General features: G+C 39.7%; 1 protein-coding gene across 1 annotated transcript in view; it reads left to right on the forward strand.

Annotated features, from left to right (window-relative positions):
• The first annotated feature begins 2,281 nt into the window (after positions 1-2,281).
• The window catches only part of LOC147327661 (ovochymase-2), a 30,110-nt gene continuing 19,089 nt past the window's right edge, over positions 2,282-13,302 (forward strand). The window contains exons 1-8 of the mRNA XM_086295463.1: positions 2,282-2,702; positions 5,710-5,840; positions 6,798-6,891; positions 8,422-8,562; positions 8,792-8,889; positions 10,923-11,049; positions 11,445-11,642; positions 11,760-11,975. Of these exons, the coding sequence (XP_086151589.1) occupies positions 2,558-2,702; positions 5,710-5,840; positions 6,798-6,891; positions 8,422-8,562; positions 8,792-8,889; positions 10,923-11,049; positions 11,445-11,642; positions 11,760-11,975 (1,150 nt within the window). The 5' untranslated portion in view covers positions 2,282-2,557. The remainder of the gene's footprint in view (positions 2,703-5,709; positions 5,841-6,797; positions 6,892-8,421; positions 8,563-8,791; positions 8,890-10,922; positions 11,050-11,444; positions 11,643-11,759; positions 11,976-13,302) is intronic.

Raw genomic sequence — 13,302 nt, forward strand, 5'->3', positions numbered from 1 at the left:
AAACACTTACTCAAACATATTTGTACACTTACACTTTTCAGTATATTCATCGTTTGTTTGGGGTTTTTTTTACACATGCCGGTTTGATGATAAACAGCTACAGTACTTATGACCTTATTTTGCTTCCATTCTTCCTGGAAAGTTTGCCTGACTATCTCCATTTTCAGCCGTTTCCATTCAGTTTTTCGCCGCCAACTTTCATCTCCGTGTCTCTCTTTGTCACTGTGCCCACCCCCTTTCAACTCCAGCTCCCCATTTCCCCTCTCTCCCTTTCTCGCTGCAACGATGATATCATAATGAAGCATATAAGCCAGTAACAGTGCAGTAATTAAAGCTTCTGCTGGCTTCCTCTGCTCAGAATATTTCCCATGAAAATGGTCTCCCCCGCCCTTATTTATCCTCGTATTGTATTATCCAGATAGCTGGAAGTGAGGCTTGTCCTCCCGATGGCTGATCGGATCCCAGTGGAATACGTGGCCTACATTTATCTGCGGTACAGTGTTGGCCTGCACGTGTGATCGAACAATCCATGTTTCCTGTGCCTCTTTCTTTAAACTTCGCTGTTCTGTATCTGCACCCCGTCCTTCGCCTGTCTTCTCTGCATATGTTTGGATGCATTTCAGACCTCATCATTGATTGCTTACTATTCAGCTCACAAGCTCATGCACTGGTAACCTTTCAACAGTGCATATACTGTATGTGCAGAAAGGGGAAGAGGAAAAAAAAAAGAAAATACATGCACACATACTAAGTCATTCACACAAAGGTCACCTTTCCTGGCTTCATTATGGCTGACAGATGTGCCCATAAATAATCAGTCTCCTGGTGGAACCAGAAGATCCAAAACAAATACTGATAAAGATGAAGCACAGAGAGCGGCACCGGTGCCGGAATCATGCATGCACAGTGTCATTAATTACTGATAGTTTCATCAGCAATAGGTTTCTGACACTGCAGCAAAATCATCATTCTGCCTAAAGAATGATATTTTTTTTACCCCCATTTTCTTCTGCATCCCCAGGGAGAGATAAGCAGCTTTTGTCACACCGTTGCCTTTTGTAAAATAGAAGGAAAGTCCTTATCTCGAGAGAAAATGAAGTGTTAAAGGGGACCAGCGGACAGATTGATTCAGATTCAAATACGGTCAGACTGAATTTAGGAGATGATTTCGATAAAAACCCAATCGAGCGTCTTTGTATGCATGGAGATTCAGGCCAAAATGAAGATCCCCATTGTGAAACTTATTACCTCTAACCTCGGTGCTTTTGTTACAGCACGGCCCCTGTCACTCTGCGCTCTCTGCACCTCCGCAAAGGAAGTTAATCCCATTGTCTGCTTTACCTCAAGCAGTGGAGAAATTAACTCTTTTAGGTCTGTGAAAGCAAAGTTTTGGATGGACAAAACAGTCACCATTTGGAAGAGTTTCAGTTTATGTCTGGATCAAGGCCAATTTATCAAATGCATTTATTGGGCCTCTAGCTGTGCCATTATTTCTACCAGGATTGTGGCGTAGGAATATCCGTTTAATTTAACAGACAATAGTCTGAACATCTGTGCCACCAAGAGTGAAATATCTTAACAACTAGGCGCATTACAATGGAAGTTTATAATAAAAACTAAATGTCCCCTCACGATCCATTTTAATAACTTTGCAGATCTTCTGTCACTAACAACACATCGACTACGACTCTCTTTCGTTCCTGAAATGTCTCACCGATCATGAGAGACACCTGTGGATCTAAAAACTGGTCAGATGGCACTTTTTTTGGAAAACTTTGATGTGTTGACTTTTCATCTGGTTTTATAATCAAAACTATTAAGAAAAAACGTTTATCAAGTTCCTTAAAAAGAAAACTAACATTCAGAACAGAGGAGATTTCCATCACCCTTGGTTGTCCTTTGTTTAGTGCTTATTAGCACATGCATGCTAACACCAAACCAAGAGCGTGAACATGGTACATATTACTGCAAAATGTGTTATCGTGCTAATGTGAGCATTTAGCAGATGCACAGCAAAAGGAGTCCAGCAAAGCCTTACCAGTGTCCAACGTGGTAGCTGTACAGCTCTGATAGCCTCTGCTTCAAGGTTTATTGCTGATTAAAATCTGTTGACAAGCAGGGAATTACATGCTGAGTGTAGTGTGTGGAAGAGCTATAAATTAAACATGCAAGATAATGAATTTTCCTCATGAGAACTCCAGCTTTTTGATTGTGATGACCAACTAAAATAAAACAATCCTTGCATGCATGTAAATTTCCTTCTTTTTGTCAGAGGTTTTGCCTTTTATCAACTATATCAGTGTTTTTTAAAGATGGAGTCCTAATGACCTGTTGATTGGGGAAGCAGCCACCTCAGTACTCATTAACTTTCTGTTACTGTATTATGTGATACAAATTTATGGCTCTAACATATCTATAGGGCTGGTGTGCTGCAATACCACATCTGACTGAGCTCAAGGTCCATCTGTGGTGTTAAAGTTTAGTTATGGTCCTCAATGTGTGGCCAATAAAGGGGTGAATTGTTGGACGAGGCACCGTCTCCTGCACTGCGAGGAAAATGGATGTGGAGAAGGGTCACGGACGTTCCCGGGGTATGAGCACCCTGGAAATATGTCTGATATTTATCTTCGTAGCAATGACCGGCGCCTGCATCGGCCTTGTGGTCATCTACTTCGTTGACAAAGCTGACTCTGAAACAGAAGGTGAGTGTTTACACCTGCTGAAACACACCGTGCTCCCTTTTAATATCAGCATTTCCCTGAGGTACTTCAAAACGAGAAGCAATATTGTGCTGAGGATTTTCTCAAACCTCTTATATACTTGATTATGTTCTTCTAAAATAAAAATCATAAATCATTTTTTTTAACTTAGTCCTTATTTATGATGTAAATTCCAACATTTTTTAGGCAAATTTTGATATTCACAAGTTTGGTGTGCTGACCATGAACATGTGTGTGAACATGTTGCATCTCGTAGCTCCTCGTGGAGATTTTGCAGAGATTGCTGATACATAATAACATATCTTTATTGCTGGTAAATAACTGGTCAATGATTGTTCAGTTGTTGATTTGAACAAAGCCAGTATACAGAGACATGCCAAAGTGAATGTACTGAGCTAAAATTCTCAAAGCATCTAAAATATCTGAAGTAATTATTGCAAAGTACAAAAATAACCAACATGCATCATCATAATAATGATTTGATTGCATCTGCTGTGTGTTAAATGGACTGATTCTAATATAGCACTTTCCTGCTTGGGCATTCTGCACCTACGTGCCTTCTACCCAACATTGCTTCTCTAACGAACACACTGAGAGCAACTCAAGGTTCTGTATTTGCCTAAAGATACTTCAGCTACTTCACAGGCAGTAACTGTCATGACGTCACCCATTGGGTTTGGACTAATGCTGTTTTTGGAATTTCCTTTTAGGGTACAGCTACATTCAATTTTTAGCCAATAATAATTGGTTAGCTAGCTGCATTCATAAATTGCATGGGCACAATGTAAGAGATGCTCATATCATCTAAACACAACAGACTGTACCATACAACAAACCATGATGTTAGTCAGAAAATCCATTAAGATGCTCCAAAATACTTTAACCCCCCACACACACACACACACACACACACACACACACACACACACAAACCTGTGAATCAACACAGCCAGGCCTCTAACTCCAGTATATAAGTAGATGACTTACAAGAAAAAAAATTCACCCTACTCAGAGTTGTTATAAGTATCCATAGAGACCAAAACTGTTTTTTATACCAGGCTGTAAATATATATTCTTAATTCTAAAAAGTCAGACATTTTAAAATGATGGACTAACTCAAGAAGCACAGAGAGGAAGTGGAGCTCCAAACACTTTGGTGTTGGCTTAATTTTTCAACTCTGGAAGTTGCACCTTGGCCCAGACTGAAAAGTATCTCAGCAGCTATTATATTATAAACTGTAAAAATATTATTAATAAAGTTTTTTTCCCCTTTTTTTTATATAAACATGCGTATAAAACATTTTTAAAGCCATTAAATTATTTGTTTTTTACAAATACCTTAAGAACTAATCTCACGCTTAACTGTACTGAAACGTAAACATGCAAACAGAGTAAAACCTTCAGTTGTGACCAAGTTAACATGCTGAGATCAGCATTTAGGGCAAAGTACAGTCTCACAGTGCAGAAGGGCTGGCTGTAAGACTTCCACGGCCTTTTCTGTAGCAAATACCGGAGCAGGAAACAGACTCAAGGCAACAGAAAATGTAAGACCAGTGCTAATAAATTGCTGTTATGGAAATAAAGGTAAGAAAAGCCTACATGAGTTTTTGCTGATGTGAAAAAGTAAACAAGTCATGCAATGGTTTTTACAGGGGCTTTTACTTTCTGATCCCTAAGAAATTAAGCCACACACAAGAAAAGGTGCACAAACAGGAGCTCTCTGTATCGTAAAATGACTGTGTTTAATTTTATTGCATGCATCATCACCACTGCAGCGGTCCTTACTATAATACCATCCACAGACACCATCTCCTCTATTTTTCCAGAGCTCCAGTTTAGCAAAACAATCACTCATTCTGGCCTTAAGCGTGAAAAAAGAAATTCAATAGATGAAAATGGCTGCTTTGTGAAAGCAGACACATTTAAGCTGACTTGTTTTGTCTTTGGAGAATGAACCCTGAATTGTTTGTTGAGATGCGTAAAGTGGTGATTATCAGCAGAAACAAATTGATTCTTACGTTACTCATCAGTTGGTGCTTCGCTCCTGAAAAACAGCTGTCAAATAAGAGTGCTGCACATTTGACTCTTTGATCAGGAATTACTGTATGATTATTATTATTTTCCCCTGGTCTTCATCACTTTAACAAATACGTAAATCTCATGAAAAAACTCTGTTACAGATGAGTGTTTCTTTTGCACCACAGAAAAAAAGACGCCGTGACCGAAGCTTCTCTGGCAACAGGCACAACACACAACACTGTGGATGCCACACAGTGTCATCAATGCTGTCACCAAGGCTTCGACTTTAAAATCACATGCCTTTATAGTGTTTTTTAATAAAAAGAAATTCAAGTGTTTAAGTGTTTGCGCGATCATAAATGGTCATGCCTTTACTGACAACACACTTCAGTCAGCGTGTTGTAAAAATGACTGTCATATCATTTTATTTATAACCAAATACCTGAAAAATAACTTATTCCAGTCCACCTCAGTCATCAAAACACAGAGACGATGACACTTACAAACTATTAAGCTGAGCAACAAATTAACTGAAACCTGTTTAATCTAAAGGAGGATTGAATAAAGAAACGGGATTCAGAGTCAAGAAGTGAAAACCCCAAATCCCTGGGTATAAACCCCACAGTCTTTAAGGAAGGATAATTGCTTTAGCAGGTTCCTGGTTTGCACTGGGTATAAGAGCACAGCAATCAGCTGTCGCAGTCAGCTCAAAGGCTCCTAATGCTGCAATCTACAAATGAATCCAGGAGCTACAGAGTGCACAGGAAGAGCGTTTTTTTGTTATTGTACAGTGACTGTTGTTGTGATTTGCCTCCATATGAATAAAAATGAAGTGAATAGAATTGAACGGTGTTTTGTTAATTGATGAAGGGTGGCTGTATTTCAAATGGAGATCATGTTGCCATGATTTAAAAAAAAAAAAGAAGAAAAAAAAAAGATGGCTGAGCTTAACCATCTGATGTATTTCCAGGGCTGACCTTAGGGTGTGGGGCTCCTCAAGAGCTGTCTGGAGAGTCGGGCACCTTCACCAGCTCAAACTACCCCAGCAGCTACGACAGTGGCCAAAGCTGCGCTTGGCACATCACCGTGGACCCTGAGAAGGTGACAAGAATCATCATTAGAGCGCTTCCGATCTTCAGCCTCTCTTTAAATTATATCACCAGTAAAATTAGAAAGAAAATTTAATTATGCACTAAGAAAAGTTGAAAAACAAAGAACAAACTCCAACAAGAGTTTTTATCTAAAAATTTTAATCAGTTTTATCTTAACATCTGTAATCCTTTTAATTTACATATTCAAGAAATTACAGTGGCTTATTATGATCAGGTTCAAGCAAAGCAGAGGTGAGTTTTCTCTGTAATAGTGGCTCAGAAAACTCCACAACGCTTCTCTTGAGATGATTTCACGGTTGGTCTTGGTTTTGTAACTCCATCCATAAAAAGGCTTTATCAGAAGTTTTTTTTAAAAAAATAAATAAATTATTATAGTTTAAAGGGAAAAAATTTCCAGGCTTCTAAGTGTCTGAAATGATTTTCCTGTGAACACCAGTTTCAGCACAGTCACATTATCTCTCTTTTTAGTTCAGATCAAAACCATTTACTCGTGTCTCTATTTCACAGTCTTTAACGGTGCTTCTGTCTGCTGTCTGATCAGCAGAGTTTGTCACATTACTGTTATGGAAACTGTCTTATGTGAGGCCAAGCAGTAGAGGACAGCTGGGATGAGTGCGGTGGCAGCGGTGTGGACAGATGGCTGCCTTGTCTCCTTCATTCTCCTCAGCTTTCCTTCTCAGACCCAGAGGACAAAACAAATCTTTGATCCTTCTTTCTCTGGCAGCACGGCTGCCCTCCTGCATGCCCGACACAGTGGCTGTTATCTATACGCATCTCTATTTCTCTGTATTTGAACACATAAGCGAACATAAAACCTGCTCTCGCACGCGTGCACACGTGCACATTCAGAATTCACACCGAGCTCTCACGCTCGCCTATCTCTTCAGCAGCGCCTTCTCAGATTCAAAATAGAAAGATGAAACACCTCTGCGTGTTTGTGTTGCAGGTGATCCATTTGTGGTTTGAGGAGTTTGCCTTGGAGGACACCCAGCTCTGCACAGCAGACTTTATCACACTGCAAGACTCAGTGGGAATCATTGGTAAATATCACACATAAATTCCAGCCTTCCGGCAGGGTGGGGGATAGGAAATTTTTTTTAAAAGATGGTGTTCAGTTTCTGGACAGATGGGCATCTGCCCTTTCAAGGCTAAGGGTTTCATCTCTCCACGGGCAGACTCAGCTAGTGTGCTACACACGGTCACGCTGGTTCAGTGCACATTACTCAGCACTAACTCCAACACTGTTTTTAACCACACAGCAGAGTTTATGGGGAAGGAATAATATCATGAACTTGGATTTGGTGTTGCCAGACTAGGGCACAGATTTAAAGAATGGGACTATATTTGGGAAATTTGGTGGACAGGTTGACAGATGAGTTCAGGCAGGAGTCTCTGTGGACTGTGATGTTTGCAGATGACATTGTGATCTGCAATAAGTCCAGGAAGCAGATGGAAGAGAGGAAGTGCGCACTGGAGAGACATAAGCACGACTGAATACATGTGTTTGAATGAGAAGGAGACAGGAGGAGCTGCCAGGCAGGAGGAAAGAGGGAAACTCACAGGGTTTGTGAGACAGTTGTGAGACAGAGGAGGATGCTAGGTGTGTCTCGGGAGAGATGGAGGCCTCCCTAAAGGGAGCAGCTGAAAGACAAAGAAGAAGAAGTGAAGTAAAAGAGTAAAGTCAAATATATTTGGCCTTAGGGGAAATTCTGTATTTCATATATATATATTGACTTAAAAAAAAAGTAAAATACATGAAAAAAGATCAAACCTGATGAGGCTGCAAATTGTAAAACCATTTCATCATACAAAGAGTTCAAAGAGGTCTGTAAATGCCACCTCTGTGAAAAAAGGAGATAAACATATCAAGTGAAAGCACTCAGAGATAAGTGCCACGGATAATTTGATCTGATAATCAAACTCTGGCGCTTCTAAACTTGCTAAATGCAACACTGAAAATATTCCAAAATATGATTAATTTGCAAACTACAATTTGTCAAGAAAAAATATGAAAAAATATAGAAATAAAATGCAAAGCTTATTCAAATCAGTGTCCATTGTTCTACTGTAAGTCTTTAACACTACAATAAAGCCCTCATTTATTACATACATATTACATAACTCAATGTCATTTGTTGTGATAAACTGATGCGAAATAAACAGCTTTAAGTTCAGTTCAGTTCAGTTTATTTCAAACATGTGCCTTCACAATCATTACAAAATATCATTTTTATTATTTGTTTAAAAAGGAGTAGGCAGTATATACTTATTTGTCCCTACCCCCTCAAGTCATTCTAATCTGACATCATAATTGTTAATAAGTGCTATTTGTACCTCCCTCTGACACATGCATGTAAAAGACTTTTGATCACTCCAGCACGGCACATAAAAGAGACACTCGGACTGAAAGCAATGACTTACCCTTTTTGTGGTCATTCAGTTTTTTTCCCCTTTTTTGTTCACTGTGTGGTCTTGTTGTGCTTGTTTGTGATCATTGTAACTTTAGAGCTGTCTATTACCAGTTGGACAACCCCTATAATAAACCAGCTTCTTATCTGTGATATTTGTAGGTAAATACTGTGGCTACAATAAACCGAACCCAGTGGTGTCGCTGACAAACCAGCTGACGGTCTACTTTGACACCAATGACAGAAAAACAGACCGAGGATTCAAGGCTCATTACAAAGCTGTGGCTCCACAGCTCACATCAGGTAAGACTATAAGAAATGACTTCATCGAGGAAATAAGCCTGACATAACGTTGGATCTCTGTCTTACGTTACACGATTGACCTGGAAGGCGAATGTTGTAGGGATGGGTGCAAGGTGAGACGAGGGGTAATAGATGGTCAATCAAAACTGGGGTGGGTAGGTGGAGGGGTGTGCTGTGGGTATCCTTGCGCTATCTGTGGAAATGAAGTGCCCTTCATCCCTGCTGCCAGAAATAGCCGGAGCCGGAGGCTTTCTCCAAGGTGATCAGGGGAATCTGATGACACCCGGCTTCCCAGAACAAAACTACCCAAACGGAGCGCTATACCAGGTAGAGCCACACACATGAACTAAAACACACAAACACCAGCTCAGATCCAACAGCATTTCATTAAGACTGGAACTATGCATCTGAATACTACTACTACTACTACTACTACTACTACTACTACTACTAATAATAATAATAATAATAATAATAATAATAATAATAATAATAATAATAATGTAATTTATATTGTACCATTAAAAAAAGTTAAAAATCTAATGCATCGTCACAGGACAAGACAGGAAACAAGCAACCCATAAAAAAACTGTATGAAGAGATAAAAATGAAACTATATAAGGTGAAGTAATACTGACAGCAGAAGGATATAAAACTGGGAAATAAGAGCAATTAGAAATGAGAAAACAGGTAAATTAAAAGCAAATATAACAATCATCAACATATATGAATCATCTGAGGAAGCACCAATGACTCTTACATGACTGTATCATACTGCAGTATGATACAGCGGCTATAACTGACATTTTTATATCAGATTTCATTTTCCACGCAGAGCTGAAGGAGGTTGGCCGTAATAAACCCACTTAGATAATTAGCCTGATTAGCATAAAGAAATAACAAACAAACCACCCTGCCCGTCTCCAAGGCTCAAAAACACACGTCTAAAATTCAGTAATTAACGTGTTTGTCGGTTTTGTTTGATCCGCACACAAAAAGTAATCTGAAAAATAAAAGTTAACATCATTAGAGAGCTGCTGGAGCACTTACCCAAGCTCCAGCGATTTCCTAAAGCACTGTATCTGACTTTCAAATGCAGTTACAGTGTTCAGATCCAGTGGCAGCGTAAACACAGCTAATTCAGGAAAATTAAAAATATCTCATTTAGGATATTAAACTGATGTGACCAGATAAGCAACAGAGGTAAACATCTTTAAAACTTTAAAGTCAGACTAATAGGAGGCTTTGAGTTTAACATTTAAACAAGGCAAGTGGTTCCACTTGGTTTCAGTGTAAAGCTGAGCTAATTGTCTCTTGCAATAAGAATAGTATGTAAGTAATTGCAAATAGTAAAAATGTGTTCTTACTGCTTCCTATAAATGCCACTAATGTCTGAAACTGTTGTCTGTTTGAATAGATTTAGATATAGGATATAGGTTACGCCTAATTCTGAACATCATTTATAGGCTTTTTGTTTAAAATCTAATCAAAAATAAATCTAATTGCCAAAAGTGGATTGGTAAAGATATATACTCCTAAATATCTCACATAACATTGACGACAGAGATGTATTAGCATAGACGAGCCTAGACGTTTCCGATTCTCACCCAGATGGCGTTTGTGGTTCTGATCATTCATTAACGCATCTAAATGAATCAGAGTGTATTCGGATGTGCGGCTTTGCAGGCTGGGTTTGGATGTGGAGTCATATGGCATTATTTGGCTGTCATCATGATTTCATCTGGCTGAGCTTGAGCTCGACAGATCACCGTCTGTCCAAACAAGAGCAGAGTCGGTGAGAGAATTATTTATGAGTTACAGTAGCCTATGTCGAAACCACGAGACTAGTAGAAGGAGAACATGAGGAGTGATGCAGATGGCTGCGCTGTGCATTACTGAAACGACATCAAAATGATTTTAAAGGGCAAATATTAAGCCTTTTGTCATTTTCCATCAGTTAAAATGATGGATGCTCATATTAAATATGGTCAGTGTTTAAAAGAATAATGTCAGTGTATTTGCTAGTAAAGCTAGTGTTTCAGACTGCTCTGAACACACTACTTCACACAGTTATTTCTACTCTTGGGCCTGCTGATGTCAATAAGAGGGGGTTTCCTTAATATGGTCCTTTCAGGGTCCACCTAAACCTGTTTGCAAGGGGCAGCCAATCAGAATGCAGTTGGCTTAAATGGGGAGTAGTTAAAGTGTCTTGTTTGCAACAGAGTAAATAGTGAAAAGCTACTGCCCTATAGTCCAAGAATTATAAATGTGGAGTTGGAAATTAACATAATAGTCTCTCTTTAAATCCATAGCAGACACAGCCTTTCACACTCTTTCTGTGCGTTTGCTCTTTGAATCAGTGGAGAATCACAGTGCCTGAAGGTGAAACGGTCCAACTGACATTCACCTCTTTTGACCTGGTCCCTGAAGCCTGTGGAGACTTTGTTCAGGTCTATGATTACAACCAGGCCAGCCCTCAGTTAGCAGGTAAGCATGGCACAAATTACAAACAAAATCCACAGTTCTTCTTTACATACCAAAATGTTTTCACTCATCAGTAGAGTTTACATCAAAGCTGGATATGTGACTAAGAGGAAAACGGGATGTGTTAAAATGTCAGAATAGACTGTGGGCTTTGTTCAACATTAACAATGTCAACTTTGTAGGGCCATGAATAAAAGATGAGCTCAATTAAAAGTTTGAGAAGCTGTACAATGGGCCAAGTTTCTCGAGTCTATTTTAATCTTAATGAATTTAAATCTGTCTCCATCTGACTTCACTTCTCAAGCAACACGTAGCAGCTACTAATGTCAAAGCTGTTGTTCTTACACAAGGCTGCGTAAGTGTCTATCGCCTTGTCACAGACGTGTAATCCATCACAGGTAAATTATGTGGCGGAACCATGCCGAAGCCGCTGGAAATCAGCAGCAACACGATGGTGGTCCGCTTCAAATCTGACAACAGTCTGACTTCAAAAGGATTCAGTGCAACGTACACAAAGTCCAGCCTTCCTCCTGTTGTTGTCACCACCACCATGACCGCACCCACCACACAAACCCCTCCACCTGCCACAACTTCAGGTAAGCACCTTCTCCAAAGCCTGAACCCCCCCCCCCCCCCCCCCCCCCCCCATGTTAAAAGATTTTAACATTAGCAAAACAAGAAGGAAGTATTACCAAGTGCTGGTTTTGCTACAGGACCTGGTGGCCCAGAAATCCTTGATGGACGTAAAGGAGTTCTTCAGTCATCAGGTTTCCCAAATCCATATCCTGCCCATTTAAATAATTCCTGGGAGATATCTGTGTCCAAAGGATTCCTGGTTAAGCTACAGATCACTGACTTGGCCATCACAGGAGAGACTGGAATGTGCAAGGAGGACAAACTGATCATCTCAGACAAATACAGCACTCTAGGTGAGCCATTACTTCTATTTTGTTCTTGCATTGTCTTGGTTGACTACATGCTGCATGCTTTTTTTTTTTTTTTTTTGCAATTTAGCTCGGTTGACCTGTGAGAGAAGCACATGAATGTGAGGCTGTTGGCTTGTGTTTATTGCAGCCGCTCTGCTGCGTCTGTAAATCTGTTGATTAGGAGTTGGGTCGCACAGAGCACAGCAAACTATAAATTACCTCTCATTATTCACTTCAGGGGCTGCAGTGAGGCTGATACAGCTTTATCTATTGCTCAGTACTCAAGGACTAAAGCACTGAGATGCACTCTTTCCGTGAAACACTCACAGATAAGCAAATGGTGTTTTAGTGGGGCATACTTTTAGATTAGGGCATATGTTTCTGTGCACAAAACACAAAGGAAAAGTAACAATAAGAAATATGACAAAAGTCCTTGTGTTCTTTACGCCCAAAAGCAGGATGTTGTGAAAGATTCATTAACTTCTAAGATAATTTCAAGGAGGACTGTATCAAAATACTGTTTTTTTGACTGCTCTTCAGCATTTCACTTTCTTGCTATTTTCTAATGGTCACAAATTAGTATAATTCGTATATTAGTATATTTATGTTTAAGTGTTAAAAAAAATGACTCCGTATCCTAGATCCCACTGGGAATAAACTCACTTTCAAATGATTACACCAGGGGTGGCCAACTCCAGGCCTCGAGGGCTGGTGTCCTGCAGGTTTTAGATGTGTCCTTGATCCAACACAGCTGATTCAAATGGCTAAATGACCTCCTCGTCATGTCCTGAAGTTCCCCAGAGGCCTGGTAACAAACTAATCATGTGATTCAGGTGTGTTGACCCCGGGTGATAGAGGAGAACAGCCTCCTTCCCTCATCACTGAAGATGGGTTGTGGATGGGTTTTCCAGCATGACAATGACCCAAATCAGATCGCAAAGGCAACAAAGGAGTGGCTAAAGAAGAAGCACATTAAGGACATGGAGTGGTCTACCCAGAGCTCAGTCCTATAGAAATTCTTGTCTTAACAAGTGGCAGTCAAGAAAGCTAAAGGATTTAGAACAGAGATGTTTGCAAACCTGGTGAAAGATTACAATAAATGCCTTACCACTGTGCTTTTCAACAAGGATTATTAAACCTCACAGTAGTGAGTCATGTTGTGCTTGGGATTCAAATAATTCCACTCAATGACACGCAAATCAATTAATAACTTTTGGTTATTCTGTCTCCCTTCATAAAAATGAAATTACAATCAAAAGTAGAGCCTTTTCGTTTGTTTATAAGTGAGTAATGTCACTAATTCAGCAGGGGATCAAATAATTATTTTTCT

Source organism: Aulonocara sp. 'chitande type north' Nkhata Bay, linkage group LG6 (assembly GCF_057382095.1).
Source record: "Aulonocara sp. 'chitande type north' Nkhata Bay isolate Kocher_YH1m ecotype deep benthic linkage group LG6, A_spYH_male_GT1.1, whole genome shotgun sequence".
Lineage (NCBI taxonomy): Eukaryota > Metazoa > Chordata > Actinopteri > Cichliformes > Cichlidae > Aulonocara > Aulonocara sp. 'chitande type north' Nkhata Bay.